Genomic DNA, 17,756 nt, shown 5'->3' on the forward strand with positions numbered 1-17,756 from the left:
TGGAAATGATCAAATAAAATATATTTAAAAAAAAAAGAAAAGTCACAGATGAGGAAAATCCTTCCATCACTGAAGATAAGCACCTTCACTGCAAGAGCAGTATGTGACACGGGGAACTTAAACTCCCTTTAAGTTCATTTTATGTCTCCCTACAAGGCTGCACTGACTTTACAAAAGAGCATTATATAATTTAACAGTCAGAATATTTTGTTCACATAAAATAAAATTAAACATTTTACCTCTCTTTAAATTCTTTTGTTTTTTCTATTTTGTCACTTTTATCTTCTAGGACTTTTGAAAGGTTCTTAGTTTCAGAAATTCTGGCAGCCTGCTGAAAATTAAAAAACACTACAGAATCAAAATAATTATTTCTGGGAAGATGCTGAATCTATATCAAATTTGTGGTAATTTACAATAATGGTTAAAATCCTGCACATAATGACATTACTATTCTATGTTCTTCCTTCCAATCTATAGAAGTTGCCAAAACTGAATTTAAATTAGGAAGCTGAAAAAGTTTCCTAATTTTGCTCTTTACAATTCCACTGGCAAATTCAGCTTTTGAAAAACTTCTGAACTAGCTTTCCTATTAACAGGAGGTTAGAGGCAAAAGGTTATTGGTTTCTCCCATTTGTTTAAAAGAAAATGGCAGGCAAGTGGTAAACACCTATAAATTTTGTTATTGTGGAAGCTGAGACTAAAGGAGTTCTTGAACCAGGGGTTAAAAAATGATATTGCTTCTGATTTCAATAAAGTGATTTATTCTAAACTCTAATCTCTATTAAACCCTTTATAAAGCATTTCTCCATTTTAGCTTACTTTAAAATGGAACCCTTAAAAATAGAGATTATACTTTATATACCAATTTACTTAAATATATTAGTAGATATTAATCATATACATTAAAACATGTACCTGATTTAAATAATTAATTTTTCTTTCTATTTCATCTGCTTCTTTCTTCAGTGTAGATGATTTGCAAATCAAAGTTGAAGCATATTTAAGAATATCTTCAGTTTTAGATCTCAAATGAACACTTTTATGTTAAGAAATCATTACTATGGCAGTACATTTAACTCTATAATTTATATAACATATCTTATTTTGCATAAGATTATTTGTGAAAATCTAACATTTTACAGCTATAAAACATTTACAGCTATAAAGCCATTAATTTAATCCTTTACTATATTATACTCTTAAATTGGGAAAAAATCTTTATAACAAAAACCTCTGACAAAGGTCTAATTTCTCAAATTTATAAAGAGCTAAATCAATTGTACAAAAAAGCAAGCCATTCCCCAACTGATAAATGGGCAAGGGACATGAATAGGCAGTTTTCAGATAAAGAAATCAAAACTATCAATAAGCACATGAAAAGGTGTTCTAAATCTCTCATAATTAGAGAAATGCAAATCAAAACAACTTTGAGGTACTACCTCACACCTAGCAGATTGGCTAACATGACAGCAAAGGAAAGTAATAAATGTTGGAGGGGGATGTGGCAAAACTGGGACATTAATACATTGCTGCTGTATTTGTGAATTGATTCAACCATTCTGGAAGGCAATCTGGAATTATGCCCAAAGGGCTTTAAAAGACTGCCTGTCCTTTGATACAGCCATACCACTGCTGGGTTTGTACCCTAAAAGGATAATAGGGAAATAAGGGTACAAAAATATTCATAGCCACACTCTTTGTGGTGGCAAAAAACTGGAAAATGAGGGGGTATCCATCAATTGGGGAATGGCTAAACAAATTGTGGTATCTGATGGTGATGAAATACTATTGTGCTGAAAGGGATAATAAAGTTGAGGAATTCCATGAGGACTGGAATAACTTCCAGGAATTGATGCAAAGCAAAAGGAGGAGAACCAAGAGAACACTGTACACAGAGACTGATACACTGTGGCACAACTGAACGTAATTGACTTCTCTACTGGCATCAATGGCAAACCCAGGACAATTCTGAGGGACTTTTGAGAAATAATACTATCCACATGCAAAGAAAAAACTGTGGGAGTAGAAACACAGAAGAAAAAAAAACACATGATTGATCACGTGGTTCAATGGGGATGTTGACTTCAAATGATCACTCTATTTCAAATATTAATAATATGGAAATAGGTTCTGAACATACATATAAAACCCAGTAGAATTTTTTGTTGGCTTGGGGGTGGGGGGGAGAGATGAGGGAGGGAAAGAACATGAATCATGTAGCCATGGAAAAATATTCTAAATTAAGTAAATTTTTAAAAAAAGAATAATGCCAATATTAAAAAATATACCATACTCTTATAAATAATTTTATTCTCATATATAGAGTTTCAGCTCATAACTGTATTATTAATTTCACTCATTTAAGAAACTGAATTTAGCTGATGGCCATGTAGAATGTCTACTAATAGCTAAGTAATTCTCTACTTGAAAATAGGCTTAAGTCCAGTTCAAGCAAAAAATCAGAAAAGAGCATATAAAAAGAATTTAATCTTATGAAAGATCCTGTAATGTGTACTATTGTGTCATATAGAGGAGGAGAATGGTAAATTATAAAGTTAGACTAGGAGTAAAATATTTACAGATGAACAAAAGAAATACAAAAATAAATAGCTTGAATTTATTCCTACCTTATAAATCAAGTATATAATCAATTTGATACATCCTATTTACATATCTAGTTGACAGAAGTACTCAGAACAGAAAAGAAACAACTTGTTACCAATATGTGAGTCATTTCTGAATTGTTTTTGTAACTAATATAAAAAATATTACAAAATTAGAAGAACAAAAGCTATGAGAAGCAGTTAAAAATAACTTCAATCTGACCTATTTGAACAAGATACTGAAGCTTTAAATTAGGGAAATAGATAAAAGGACCAACATTAATGCAGACTAACACTATCTCCCAAAGAAGCTTAATTACTATGAAGTAGTTCCTACAGTGAGCACAAAACAGCCAAAAAGTTGTTTGTTCAACCAGAAAAATGCATAATCACTTTGCTAAATAGCTGAGGGAAATACATTTGTATTAGAATACAAATTTATTTTTAATATCTCATGCATGGTAGTGAAGGATTATAAATGGTATTATTTCATAAACTCAGCAATTGAAGCAACAGAAGGAAGAATGACTTTGCAGCAGAATGGCCTAAACCTTGGCTTTGGACACTATGCTGCAATTCTGAGGGTGATTAGTGATCAATTCTCAAGATATCTGAAAGATAAAATTATATTGAATGACTGGAAAACTCATAAATATTATTATTATCAGAAAAAAAGCTATCAAGATATCTATGACAGCTAGTCCACAAACACAACTTATCATCTCATAAAATCTTTGTGAGAATAAATATTAAGAGCATCATTGACAAAAAAAAAACCATCAGAAGGAAACAGCCAGTCTTTTTCATATTAGAAGACTACATTTTACAGTCATTCAACTAATTGAAAAGTACAGAAGATCTCACTAATGGATAAGATGCAATTTTTCATAGAGAAAAATGCCACCTTAAAGGCTCTCCTACATCAAGTTATCTCCCATGCATATGTTAAGATCAAATAAGATACCTTGATTTTTGTAACATCAGAGATCATTTTATTTGATGATTCTCTGATTATTACTATCAAGACATAAAACATGAAGAAGAATGATCAAAGGTGTTCACCATTGTCAAAGAGGTTGCACAGTGTCCTAATCAAGAAGAATTTCTATAGATGGTAAAGTCCTAGAGATGTTCTTATTTGTGTCTGATTTTGTACTAATTGCATTAAATCCTGGAATCCAACAGAACCTTCTAAAAGAGATCTAAAACTATTCAAAAGAGTTCAATGTAACAAAGTAAAACAGAGTGGATAAAGAATGCCTATGATTTGCAGTTGCATAGACAGCCCATTGAGTTGATCCTTTGGCACATATATCTTGGACCACTATCAATGGATAATAAACTGGGTTCTTAATTGAAAAGAGGAAGATAGGAAGCTGTAATGCATTTGGAAAATTGGGTAATGTTTTCAATGGTCCTATGATTTTCCCTGAAACAAAGACTAATCTGTAAATGCAGTGTTTTTTAGGGGATGCTGTGAATCCTGCATCTTTGAAAAACAACTAATTATGTGACCAAAAGTATTATAAAAGACATCATCAAAGAGTTTTTAGGTGGTAACATAGTAAGAGATGAAGCCCTACATCATAAAGCATAGGGGAAGAATCCTAAGTATAATTTGTGAGAAGACACATAAAAGATTTGAACAAGATGAGGTGAGAACATATTTTGATCTGCTTTAAGGAGAGTATCCAAGTCAACGAGACCATAAATATGTTTAAGTTTGTTATTATTTACAACCATATTACTTTGGAAGAATTTTGCTTTTCTAAGAGGATTTCTGTAGCATATACTAAATGCATCCACAGGAAACAAATCATGGCCTGCATGAATGTCTATATATTCAAGCTAATTTAACTTTTGCTCCTACCTTAGAAGCCATGATTCAAACCATCTAGGTGGTTTTCTTCTCCTTAGTCACTTTTTTTCTGGTCTTCTGTCTCCTTTTTACTATTGTACCTAAACCTTCTTCTTCATCCTGCCCTTCCTCAACCCTTCACCTACCCAATCCTAATCCAATCTAATCTTATCTGCCACTCTCATTCCATTCCCTAATGCTTGCTTTTATTATTTCACCTTTCTTCCCATACTGTTATATTCCTACATCCATAATATATCTTTGCTCCCCACTTCTCACTACAAGAAGCCTCTATCATCTTCCCCGATGAAGTAAAAGAATGAATAGATAGCAGAGATTATAAAGCAAGTAGACAGTGGGGAACTAAGCCAACAAGGGTAGAAGACAGAGTAGGGCAACTCTAGAGGTCAGCAGGTGAAAAGGAAAAGCAACAGAAGAGCTGGGGAAAACTGGCAAGATTTGGAAGAGGTGGGTAACAAGCGAAAGTACAAAAGACTGGACAATGGAGTGGGTAATAATGGAGTATTTTAAGGAAAGCAGAAAGAGATTCAAAGGAATATGTCCTTCTAGTGGGAGGAGATCAAGCAAATGTTTATTAATTTAGGAAGGGAATAAAAGTTCACTGTCAGGGATGACCACACTCTTGCTAATCAGGCAAATGTTAGGCCAATCAGGAAGCACATAATAAAGTGAGAGTGAGAGACAGTTTCTACTACTCTAGAAAGCAATTATCAATCAATATAGCTGAAAGTTTTCCCTCAATATGACTTAACATATAAGAAACAGAGTCATTGGAAACATTCTAGAATATATAATTCTTTCTTGAGTTGGCTTCTCCTGATTATACTATACATTCACACATATATTTATCTATGTATCTATAACTTATAGGAATGGGATTATAGAAAGCTAAATTTTGGTAGGATTAAGTTTAAGAATATTGGATCCTGTCTCCAGAGTTACTAGCAGGAGCTCAGTCCAAGAATTCTGGAAAGGATCTTGGAATGTATAAGGAGCTGGAGGAAGGTAGTTGAGTAAGCAACTGCGACTTCCTGTCCTGAGCTGGGAGAGGAAGGCTGCTGCACTCTTCTGAGTGTTTCCTACCTCAACCTTTTTTGGAAGAAGGGAAACCTTTAAATTGCATTTGGAGGTTTCTTTTTCTTTGGAGAGAAAATCTTAACTAAGATATATCTATACCTGCTATTTTACCAACACTGCCTGAGAGAAAGTTTACTTGAAGATCCTGTTTGTGGGGCTCTGAGGTTTCCATCTCAGACCCATACTCAGCTCTGAGTGAACTCGGCCATCTTGGGTTCATTCTTAATAAATTTGGAGACAACTCCTGAGATAACTAACTAAACCAGCAACAGAGGACTGTAGTAGGGTAGATTAGAAAGGTTTTTGGGGGAAAATTAACTAGAGTCAGGGAGAAATAGTGTAGCCAGAAGAACTGAAGGCTCCATTGTGAGATGGACGTATATTAAAGGGTGGATTATTAAGACTTAGAGTTAGGGCATCCTTGTGTTTTAATCCTCATATTTTACCCTTGATTTATCAATAAACGTAGATACATTTTTATACAAATCTCCTAGGCTTGTGTGCACTGGCCTACTGAAGGAAGGTTCACTTTGCCTTCCCTTCACAATAGGGAACTGAGATACTTACAGTCAATTAAGTATCTAATCCAGTGTCCTATGGTAGATATCACCATCTATCCACATTATTTTTTCAGTTGGCAAGCTTAATAGGACTTTTGGACCTATAATCTCCATTTTTGAGCAGTTTAGAATTCTCATTCACAGCAGGGGGTCCAGGCAGCCATAGAACTCCAGCACTGACAGGCTGTAATTCCTGTGGGAGAAACAGCAGGGGGCTCCAAAACCCTTCTCCCAGTCAGTTACAACTTCCTAATCAAGGAAGCTTTTTGAAATGTACTGATTGTTTCATTGTAGCAATGTGGAATTACATTGTCCAACTAATGTATTTCCCTACCAATTTTTACATAACCTTACCTATGATACAAGATTGGATAGGTTATGAATGTTTGAAGCCTGTACTAAAAATGACTGTACAACAACTTATATATGTCCCTGTACTGGCTTGGTTATACACAATGGTTAAAGCAATACTGGTTGTAGTTAAGAGATGCAATAGGTTTACAGGAATGGATATAAAAAATCAACTACATTACCTGGCAATGAAATTAGAAAATGTGGAGGCACAATGCAGAGAGCTAGCTAATGCAAAAGGATCAGTGCAGGGTGCAGAGAAATCTGATGCACCTACAAAGCTAGAGTTGGAAAATGAGGCATTCAAATCAAACCCTGCTACCGTGTTTTCCTTAAGAGAAATTCCTATGGTGTCTCTGGAGGATTCATAAGAATTTCACTCAGGCAGAGTTGGATGACAATAAAAAGAGATTTCCTAAGTATGAAGAAGAACCAATGCAGGCTGTCCGAGACATTAAGAGGATCATCAAAATTTCTGATCCTTCCTGGAAGAATTGTGAAGTGTTACTAGATAAAGTTCTTATAAAAAGGGAGAAACAAAGGATTATAGGGCAAACTAATAATAATCCAGAATTGGCCAACTGGCTGACCAAGGAGCCAAATTGGGAATATTCATCAATTTCAGCACATAGAGAATTGGGAAGAGCAAGAGAAGCACTCCTAGAAACTATGAAGGCCAATTCCAAGTGCCCACTTATTCTAAATTCTAAGACAAGAGGAGGGGGAGACTCCAGCTAGTTTTCTAGACAGGATAATTGATTGCAGTGAGAAATGGCTTCCATATGATTTGCTATCAGAAGAACATGTTAAACACATATGTCACCAATTCATGAAGAATGCCTCTCCTATAGTAAAAAAACTTTTCAGAAATAGCTGCCCAGACTGGTTTAAAATGGGACTTGAAAAACTGAAGAAAGTAGCTACTTATGTTCAGCAGGGCAAATGTGATAGATAGGCTGAGGGAAAAAAACAGAGGTCATTGACAATTTGCAAAACGAAATCAGAGACCTTAAGCAAAAACTGACAGACAATAACATGCAACAAGTAAAGGCAATGGCTGCAATGAGATCTTACAAATCTCAAAGAAATAACTTTAGCCACAGGAAATTTAGATCAACATGATGAGAGAATGTAGATTCAGGGAATAGTTCTCTTCCCAAGGATTTAGGGGAAACCAAGGCACCCCATTCAACAATTATAATGGGTTTAGGCAGAACAACTATGCCTACTAAAATAACAGATTCCAGAATGGTTACAACATGTACCAAAACCAAAATTACAACTGCAAAGCAGGGTGCTGTCATAGTTCTCAGCAAGTCCCAGATTTAAGCTCAATGTACAAATATATACTTATATACACATTAAATATACATATGTATATTATCTGAGAGCTTTAAAATAATTAACTTGAAAAATTCTACCTATTAATTTTTAATGAAATGATAATTACTTGTGGTTCTTAGTGAAACATTAAAAATTAAAATTCAGAAATCACATATTTTAAAAATTGTAAATAAAAGTGTGGATACATTTGTAACGCCCAGTCAGGAAGTGATTTAAAGGGAGCTGGCACTGAAAAACAAAGTTATATTTTATATTAACTCATGGTATTTTTTGCAAGGACAATGTATTAATAATAAAACTTTTCTGTACCTATAAGTTCCATAAGAATAGTTTCCTTAATTTTACATTGCTCAGAACATGTTATTATTCGGCTTTTTATTTCTTCTACTTCTGTTTTATTCTTATAATACTCTTGAGCAAAAGAAGATTCTGAGTAATGTAGCTGGTATTGTTTCAAGGTATCATTACACTGTCTCATATAATCATGATACATTTTTCTGTTAAAACAAAAAGGGGAAATTGATAATCATATGGCAGACATATGAATAAACTCATAAATAATTGTATTGCCTTTAAATGTAATGAGATAAAATACTATAGATGCAAAAACAATAAGAACATTATTCAATTAAGGCAAATACATTCTAATTATGTTCATAAATAATCATAACACTAGATAATTATTCCATATTACTTTGGAAGTATTACTGAATGATTCATAAATTTATACTTATAAAATATCAGCAAGATGTACTCTCATAATACACATACTAACAATTCCTTCTCCATTATTAATACTATCAAACCCCAGTTCTAAAGATTTGTCATTCTCTCTCCCTCAAATGATGAGCTAAATATTCTCATCTACTCAGAGGTGGTCCAGAACTTATATCATATTTTCCAATCCATCGCAAAAAGCATATTTTAGATAACAAAAGGAGACATATATAATCTGCATGAGAAAGAAAAGGGGACTCCCAATAAAAATGAAATATTATCTCCAAAGTCTTAGTGCAATTTTAAGCTACTAATTGTGTCCCAAAAGTCTAAAACTTTGGGTACAATGTGTATAGTCAGAAAGTTAACAAACATTTACAAAACACTTACTATGTGCCAATAAGCACCAGAGAGACAAAGGAAGGTCTAAAGTAAAGCCCTTGCCCTCAAGAAGTGTGCATGAAGGAATCTGAAAGAGAAAAGCAATAGAAGCTGCAGGGAACAAGGCGAGCTTTCTTTTGAAGTAGGTCTTGAGAGAGTTAAGGGAAATGAAGAGGCCCAAGAGAGGAGGCTGAGCATTCTAGACATGCAAGATGGCTAGAAAATGCATGTCATGTTCAAGGCCACTGTATCTAGATTGTGGAGTATGTAGAAGAGAAAAAGAATAAAAACTCTGAAAAGGTAGAAAAGACACAGGATATTTAGGACTTTAAATAACAGAAGACTTTTTCTTTGATCCCAAAAGCAATAGGGAGCCAATGGAGCTCAGGGACAACATAGTCAGATTTCCCTCCACTTTAGAAAAATCTCCTTGGTAGACGAATGACAGTGGGAAAGACTTCAACCTTGGAGATCAACTATAAAGCAACTACAGTAGTCCAGAAGAGAGGGGATGAGTTGTGGCTCTAAGAGCATACAAAAGGGTGTATACATGAAAGATGATATAAAGGTAGAAATGTTAGGATTTGGCAATGGATTGTACATGTAGGGTGAATGAGAGTCTAAGTCAATGATGACACCAATGCTATAAACATAAGAGACTTGAAAGAAACTCAGATTTTAAAAAGATAGGCACAGAAGATGAAAATATGGTCAAAAATGAGAAAGATTAATTACAAAAAAAAAAGGCAGGTCTTGTAAGTTTTTAAGATGTTGTGCTCAAAAGCTTAGAGTAAATTGAGGCTGGTAATAAATACCAAAGATAACAAAAATTGGGGTATGTTTGGAGAAATAGAAATATTGAAGAAGGAATAGCAGCACCACCACCCTGGCATAAGATTATGACAATGGACAAGGAAAACAGACCTACTCTGTTGTTTTTTTTTTTTAATGGTTTTTGGACTGGTAACAGAGGGAAAATAAGTATATCCTACTCTGAGCCCTCATTGGAAATTCTGGGAATTATAGTTTCTCTTTTCTGGAAGGGATTGTGGAATCTATCAAAGACTGTAGGCTGAAATGCAGGGTTTATCTCAAAGAGGAACTTCTGAACTGTTATGTATAAGAGAGTATAAGAAGATAAAAGGTATCTCTAGGTGTGTGACCCTGAGCAAGTCACTTAACCCCAACTACCTAGCCCTTACCACTCTTCTGCCTTGGAATTCACTTAGTATAAATTCTAAGACAGAAGGCAAGGCTTAAAAAAAAAGAAGATACAGATGCACAGCTGGGCAGGTGGTTAAGAAAAGAAGCTAAGGATGGTTTCAAGTGTCCAGGCTGTCCAAAGGAGCTAGAATCTTCTTCCACAGAGAGCAGATGGAACATGATACATTCCCAATAGTGATCTTGCCCTTGCTAAAAAATCCAGGCCTCTTTTTCCTTTCTTTGTTTTTCCTTCCCATTCTGACCAAAAAGATAGATGTTTAAATCCAGAGTTTTCATGAATTTTAGTTGTTTAATTTGCTAATTTAAATAATATTTTAAGGCAATTTTCAATAAATAAGGAAAACATCAATCTTAATTGCTTTTGACTTCTGTATGTCATTAATTACAAATAGAACATAATGGAAGTGATAACTAGAGATTGCCTTGGTTTACAAAAGAATATAACTCAGAACAGAAGGGCTATACCTCTGTCCAGAAGTTAAGAAAAATCTCTGAATTGAGAGCTCTGAGCTTATTACTTTATTTGTAACCTGCATTAATCAGATACCCCAAAGAGCAAAGAAAAGAATCCATATTCAGTCTTGGTACTCATACTTCATCACTGCTCTCTTCCCTGCCAACTAGAACTCCAAAACCTCCATTTAATAAGGGAACTCCAGACAAACATCTTATTTTCTACCTGGCTTCATTTCTCCGTCATGCTTAGGTAATCTTATTGCCCCCATTCTGACCCACGAATTTTTCAGATTTCTTTTGTGTGTTGTCTTCCTCTTCTAGATTCTAAGTTCTTTGATGGTAGAGACTGTCTTTCTTTTTTGTATGTATTTGTATACTTGGGGATCAGCAATGTGCCTGGCGCATATTAGGCCCTTAGTGTTTATTTACAACCTACTGAACAAAATATATTTGGTCTTTTCATTCATACAAGTTATTCAAAATAAAATTGTTAGTTTTCCTCCTCTAATGTCTTAATATGAAACCTCCTATGGAGATGATGAGTTCTTCAAAGCTATTCCTGAAGAATTTGGGCTCTCAGAGGTCTTTCAAGCTAGAAAGTCTTTGAGTATAGGCTACCATCCAACAACCCAAATTTAGAAAAACCAAGTTAGCCACAGGGTAACTCTCAAAGGTCTTCTACTAAGTTATAAAGGGTTGTAGATTTCCAGTGAGTAGTCATATTAATAAAATTACAGGTTCTTGGAAGTACAAAAATATTATCCATTCATTTGAGTAATCCAAAAGACAATAAGTAATGATTAATTTTATATATTTTGTTTTAACTTTATATATACTAACATTTCTGCTGTGAACATTAAGAATGCTTCTAGTAGCAACAGAAAAGGCACTTTTAGGTAATATATATGTGTGTATGTGTGCATATATATATATAAATAAAAGCTTTTATTGGCATAATTATTTTCCTATCTGGGATTGTTAACTCAGTAGATTAGAACAGGAATGAATAATTGAATAATGGGAAAAATTATTAATGGCCTACTTATGGGGCTAAGCACTGTCCAAGGTCCTGGACATACAAATACAAAAGTGATATAATCCCCATCCCTGCTTTCAAAGAACGTAAGTTCTAATGAAAGGAGATATTATGGAGGGAAGTGGTAGAAAGGGAAAGGACTTTTGTCCCAGAGAATCCTAAGGATAGTGGATAAGACAGTCAGCTATCACACACTTTCCAGAAGAATGGTAGAGCTGAGTACTGATTTGATTATCGATCATTCCTCAAGCACTAGGTAGGAGGATTGGGGGGGAGCACTGTGACCAGGCAAAAGTCAAGATGCCCAAGGTAGTGTAAGGATGAGAGTCTAAGACCTGCTAGATATTATGGATTAGGTGAGTTTATACTCACAACAATCACTTAGCACAACTCAGAATGAAGTTCCAAAGCTTCCATCAGGGGAAGTGGGTAAGGTCTCCTGAGGCCTGGATAAGGGGATCTGTTCCAAATGAGGAAAAGTAAAAATAGTGACAGGGCAGAAAGCAAGATATCCAGAGTATGTGAAATATCACAATACTTGTGAAGATAAAAGTATATATGAGTTGCATAAATAGAAAAATTAGCAGATTAACTGTATAGGAATATTGAGTTAGAGAATGTGAATGACTTAGAGCAACAAACTAATCAAAAGAAAAGATAAAGGTTACACTAGTGAGATTTATATATATTAAGGCCAAGGAGCAAAGAAAAGGTATATAAAAATCAAAATATAAGTAAGATCTGTTCCTAAGGGCTGTTCAAGTTGCTTTAATAAGAATTTTCTAAGTCCATTACTGTCTTCATATTTGGCTCCTCAGAAGAAACAAAAAGTTTCTAATAGGGAACAGAAAAGAGTAGGCACTATCTGGGAAGAAAAGGAGTAGCACACTTTTAAACTGATTTATCTAGAGGTGATAATAGCAAGATCCAGGCCTCTGAAGTTGAATGAAGCAGTAGCCAGCCAGGCAATTCTGAACCAGGGAATTTTATCACTTAGATATAAATTGGAAAGTAATATGGGGGCAACAGTGAACACTAGGGAAACTCTGAAATTTCATGTAATGCTGATCATAGAGTGATAACATTTGAAAAATAATATATTTCATGTTATATGTTAATTACATAATAGGAAAGAAAGGAATGAACATACACCTTAGCCTTTTCAGCATACTGGCACAGGAATCATTGGACCAAAGGTTTATTTTGATGTCCCAAAGTGTCCCATAAGGACTAATAACTGTTCTCAGGCCATACCAAAGAACAAGTCCTTCAGTGCTAAGCCAGTGTACATGTGGCTCACTAGAAGGGGGTGGTAAGGCACATGCTCACCCCCTTCATCCTTGTTACACAATTAACATATAAAATATTCTCTTTTAGTTGTGTTTAAAGCATAGTTAATGTTCACTCCTAAAATAGTATTTTATATGTGAAGATTATAATATTCAACATCATCATCATTATTTTGTTTTATCATCTAGGAACCATATCCAACCTTTTTCTTCTTTTTAACAATACACAACTCATCAGCTAAGTAAAGAATCTATAAAAAGAAGAATCTATGTTGCAAAACAACAATTATCACTGTTCAAAGTTTTTTTTTGTAAAATAATTAATTCCACAAAATTAATTCCACAAATGGGTGGAAATAAAAAAATGTCATTTCTAGTCCTATAGAGTTTAAGTGTAAAGATCATTATCGAAGCATTCTTGCACATTGAGAGCTCTTAGTTCATAAACAAGAGCCATAACTGTGTATCTAAAAGGTTTGGCAACATGAAAGCTGAAGCACACTTCCACACAGAGTCCCAGAGAACAATCACAATTCCCAGACTAACTATGAAAAACACCCCTGGACCAAAGAGTCCACTTTATTTACTGACCTGTGAGTCAATTCATATATGTTAAGATCTGTGAATGAAAGGAGATGTACATGGTTTGAAAACTACATGCATGTGTTTGTTCCATGTTGATGCACTTATCTTCTGACAATGTACATGTGCTCTTATTCCACCTATTTTCATGTGTGCTTGGCTTTGCTCCAAGGACATGTGTACAAAAACCCTAAGGAGACCTTGGGTACAGAGATCCCAACAGTGATGCCAGCTGTCATTTTCCTCTCACACTTACACAGCTTTTGTAGCACACCCTTTGGAGATCATTGATCTATAGCCTTAGGATTCAGTTGCTAAACATCAGAAGCAATATAATTCACAAAGAAGTACTAATACACTTATTTTTTAAAATTCCTTGAACACAAAATTTTTCCATTTCAATTAGCATTCTTACAATGTCCCATTTCTTATTATTAACAATTATATTGTGTATCAATTTGAATTAGCACTGTACAATACTTGTCTTTTTCGGTAGTTTCCTGGTGATTCTGAAATTGTTCCTGCAAATAATCTTCATGTTTATGAAGGACATCATTTGTTGGCATCCAGCTGTGGAATAATTTTATATGCATTAAGAGCATATCAGATGATAACAAAGGTAAGTTTTAACAAATAAATGTATCCAATGAAAGACACCAGTTTTTTCTCCTTGGGATGACTTTTACAGACTTTCACTGAAGAAAAATAATTTATCATCCCCTTTTCATGCATCTATACACAGAAGTGGGGTTCTTAAAAATATTTTTTCTTATGCAAAATGATTTGAAATGTGGATGGAAAGAGGAAAATATGAACAGAGCTGCTTGCAGAAGGTATTGCTATGCTATTTCTGCTCCAGCATATCTTGGTTCCTTTTAACACTACAAAGCCAGTTTTTCTTGGGCACCACATAGCTGAGAGATTAACTCAACATTTCTTTTGGGGTAGCCACTTCAGAAAACTAGGAGAGGGAATAAAGAGATATTTTCTACCCTGATGAAACTTAGAAAAAGGCTTATTATTCAGTCTTCCTGAATTAAAAGAAGAAAACCAAACCCAATGCTACTTTCAGACAATCAAAGAATGAAATGCCTATCAATTTAAGCATAAATTTTTTTTCTTTTATATGGCTTTGTAATTATGGGGGGGGGACCCTACTAATGTGACAACCTCAAAATGGTTTTTATCATATAGCAGTTTCCATTTTAAGTATTAAATAGATTCTTTCCATTGCTTCTTCCAAATACTGTTTCACCTCATTGCTATATTGTAGTGCCCTGAAACTCTCATAAATCTTGCTTTATCTTATGCTGATATTCATATTTTCTTTCATTTCCCCAATATTCCTTATCTAAACCTTGCAAAATACTTCGCATTTATATTTTTCTAGTCTGGAATGTCTAACCTATAGCAATCCATAGTCATGATGAAACACTGAATGTTTTCAAAGAAATAACCATTTTCAAGCACAGAATATAATAAAGACTCTACAGTGATGTGTATATAATAGGCACTCAATATCTTGAAATAAAAATAGGTATTAGTAAACAGAAGCAAGTTAAAAAAAACCCTAGTATTGACAATTTGACATAATATCTGACATAATACATAGAAATATTTTAACCTAGAATAATTAACCATAGAAATTAAATGTTGAAGAAGTAAGTACTAATTTTAAATGGATTCTCTTCATTTATAAAGAAGATCCAGAAAATGCAGGGAGGTAGAAGTTATTTCTAACATGTTACTCAAAAATAATCTTGTATCCACTAAATTATTTCAAATTTTGGGTTAATGGGGTTTGGTTTAGTGGATTCTGAGTAACAAAATGTTTCTGCATATCTTTTTCATTGTAGAATACTTCCTTATGACCTTAAAACTTTGAGAAACATACTTTTAGCTATGACTCTCATTTAGAAATACTAAATTAAAGAACTTAATACCAAAGATAAAATTTTGTCTCTATAAAGTACTTACTTAATACAATCTTTCTTCATATATTTGTTATGTTTATGGTAATGATCAATTTCATCATCACTTGTGTTTATTTTGTCTCGTAGAGTAAAAATATTCCTCTTTTTTTCTTTTATATTTGTACAGAATACTGAAAAGAAATGTATTTTATTGAAATGTACTTATCACAGAGCCAAAATAAACTTATATGGTAACTGATCCCATACAAAAAGATCTTATTTAATGATATAAAATATAAGGCATTCAAAGATAATACACAATTTCTATTAATTCATTTTAAATTCAAAATGAATATTATATATACCATTAAAATATATAGTTACTATCCACAAAGTTCCCACTCATTCCAAATAGAATAATACAAGTGAAAATATTAAAGGCAAGCCAAAAATTCTTAATACTCTGCAATTTTAGACTTCCTAAAAAGTCAAGAACAAACTATACTATAAAGCAGTGGTCATCAAAACAATTTGGTACTGGCTAAGAGACAGAAAGGAGGATTAGTAGGAATAAACTTGGAGTAAGTGACCTCAGCAAGACAATCTATGATAAGCCCAAAGATCCCAGTTTTGGGGACCAAAACCCACTACTTGATAAAAACTGCTGGAAAAATTAGAAGACAGTATGGGAGAGATTAGGTTTGGATCAACATCTCACACCCTAAACCAAGATAAACTCAGAATGGGTGAATGACCTGAATATAAAGAAGGAAACTATAAGCAAATTAGGTGAACACAGAATAGTATACGTGTCAGATCTTTGGGAAAGGAAAGACTTTAAAACCAAGCAAGAGCTAGAAAAAAAATCACAAAATATAAAATCAATAATTTTGATTACATCAAATTGAAAAGGTTTTGTACAAACAAAACTAATGCATCCAGAATTAGAAGGGAAGCAACAAATTGGGAAACAATCTTCATTACAAAAGCCTCTGACAATACACAGAGACTGATACACTGTGGTACAATCGAATGTAATGGACTTCTCCATTAGTGGCAATTCAGTGACCCTGAACAACTAGGAGGAATCTATGAGAAAAACCACTATCCACATTCAGAGGAAACACTATAGGAGTAAAAACACCAATGAAAAACAACTGCTTGAATACATGGATCGAAGGGATATGGTTGGGGATGTAGACTAAATGAACATCCTAGTGCAAACATCAGCAACATGGAAATAGGTTCTGATCAAGGACACAAGTAATACCCAATGAAATTGCGTGTTGGCTGTGGGAAGGGTAGGTGGAGGGGAGGGAGGGAAATAATGTGATTATTGTAACCAAGGAATAATGTTCTAAATTGGCTAAATAAACTAATTCAAATGGGGGGGGGGGCAGAGTCAAGAACAACGGATTTTTTTCTTTTGTCAGTCTTAGATCAAAATTTTGGTTTTTTATTGATCTTTTTTTTTTTACTTTGCCTTCATTTATAAATACAGTATATCCCTACCCTCTCTTTTAAGCCATCAGTGTAACAAAAATTTGAATAGGAAAAAAAAGTATTTCAGAAAAATCAACCAAGACTGACAGTGAATGCAATATTCCATACTCATAATCTCCTCTCTACTTCCCAAAGAGGGGAGGATACTCCTTTTCTCAGCTCTTGTCCCAAACTAACCTTGGTAATTATAACATAACCTTCAGTTTATGCTTTTTGTTCCTTCTGGTTATATAATACATTAAGTATAACATTTTACTCAATTTGTTTATAGCTAATAAACATTACCTGTAAATAAAATATAATTTTATAGTTTAGAAAATTTACAAATTTTTTTCTTTGATCCTCATGATATGTGAGATAGATAGAATAAACAATATTCCCATTTTACAGAGAAAGAGGGGTTAAATTAACTTATCCAATGTCATAGAGCTAGGAACTGGCAGTCAAAACTAAAATCTAATCTTCTCAGTCCACATATAATACTCCTTCTGTTACATTACTGCCTAGCCTTCCCATTCATAAAATTATGTTTAGAACAATTTTACTGGAAATGTGGAATTTTTCAAGTCTAATAGTATTTTTTTTTAATTCTAATGACTGAAAAAGGAACACCATGGTGTAGAGGTTAGAAAACCAACCTTAGAATCAGGAAGACATGATCTTGTGTCTTGACTGACATATACATAGAAGTTATATGACCATGAGTAAATCAAGGGACTCTAGGGACTCTGTCCTCAAGGGACTCTAAAAGACTAAGGGGCAGAAAAGTTGCCAATTTACATTGATGGAGAGTGTTTCTATACTGAGAGTTCCCTGCAACCAACAAAATCATGGGTCTAGA

General features: G+C 33.9%; 1 protein-coding gene across 2 annotated transcripts in view; it reads right to left on the bottom strand.

Annotated features, from left to right (window-relative positions):
- Window positions 1-17,756, bottom strand: part of C1H14orf39 (chromosome 1 C14orf39 homolog) — a 58,022-nt gene that overhangs the window by 37,683 nt on the left and 2,583 nt on the right. The window contains exons 4-9 of one of the 2 annotated variants that reach the window (XM_007472971.3): window positions 15,477-15,603; window positions 13,980-14,069; window positions 8,124-8,311; window positions 8,000-8,042; window positions 916-1,036; window positions 240-328 (exon numbers count right to left, since the gene is read on the bottom strand). In XM_007472971.3, the coding sequence (XP_007473033.3) occupies window positions 240-328; window positions 916-1,036; window positions 8,000-8,042; window positions 8,124-8,311; window positions 13,980-14,069; window positions 15,477-15,603 (658 nt within the window). Of the gene's footprint in view, window positions 1-239; window positions 332-915; window positions 1,037-7,999; window positions 8,043-8,123; window positions 8,312-13,979; window positions 14,070-15,476; window positions 15,604-17,756 lie in introns of both variants that reach the window. The other variant, XM_007472972.2, reaches the window with a different exon arrangement.

Source organism: Monodelphis domestica, chromosome 1, assembly GCF_027887165.1.
Source record: "Monodelphis domestica isolate mMonDom1 chromosome 1, mMonDom1.pri, whole genome shotgun sequence".
Lineage (NCBI taxonomy): Eukaryota > Metazoa > Chordata > Mammalia > Didelphimorphia > Didelphidae > Monodelphis > Monodelphis domestica.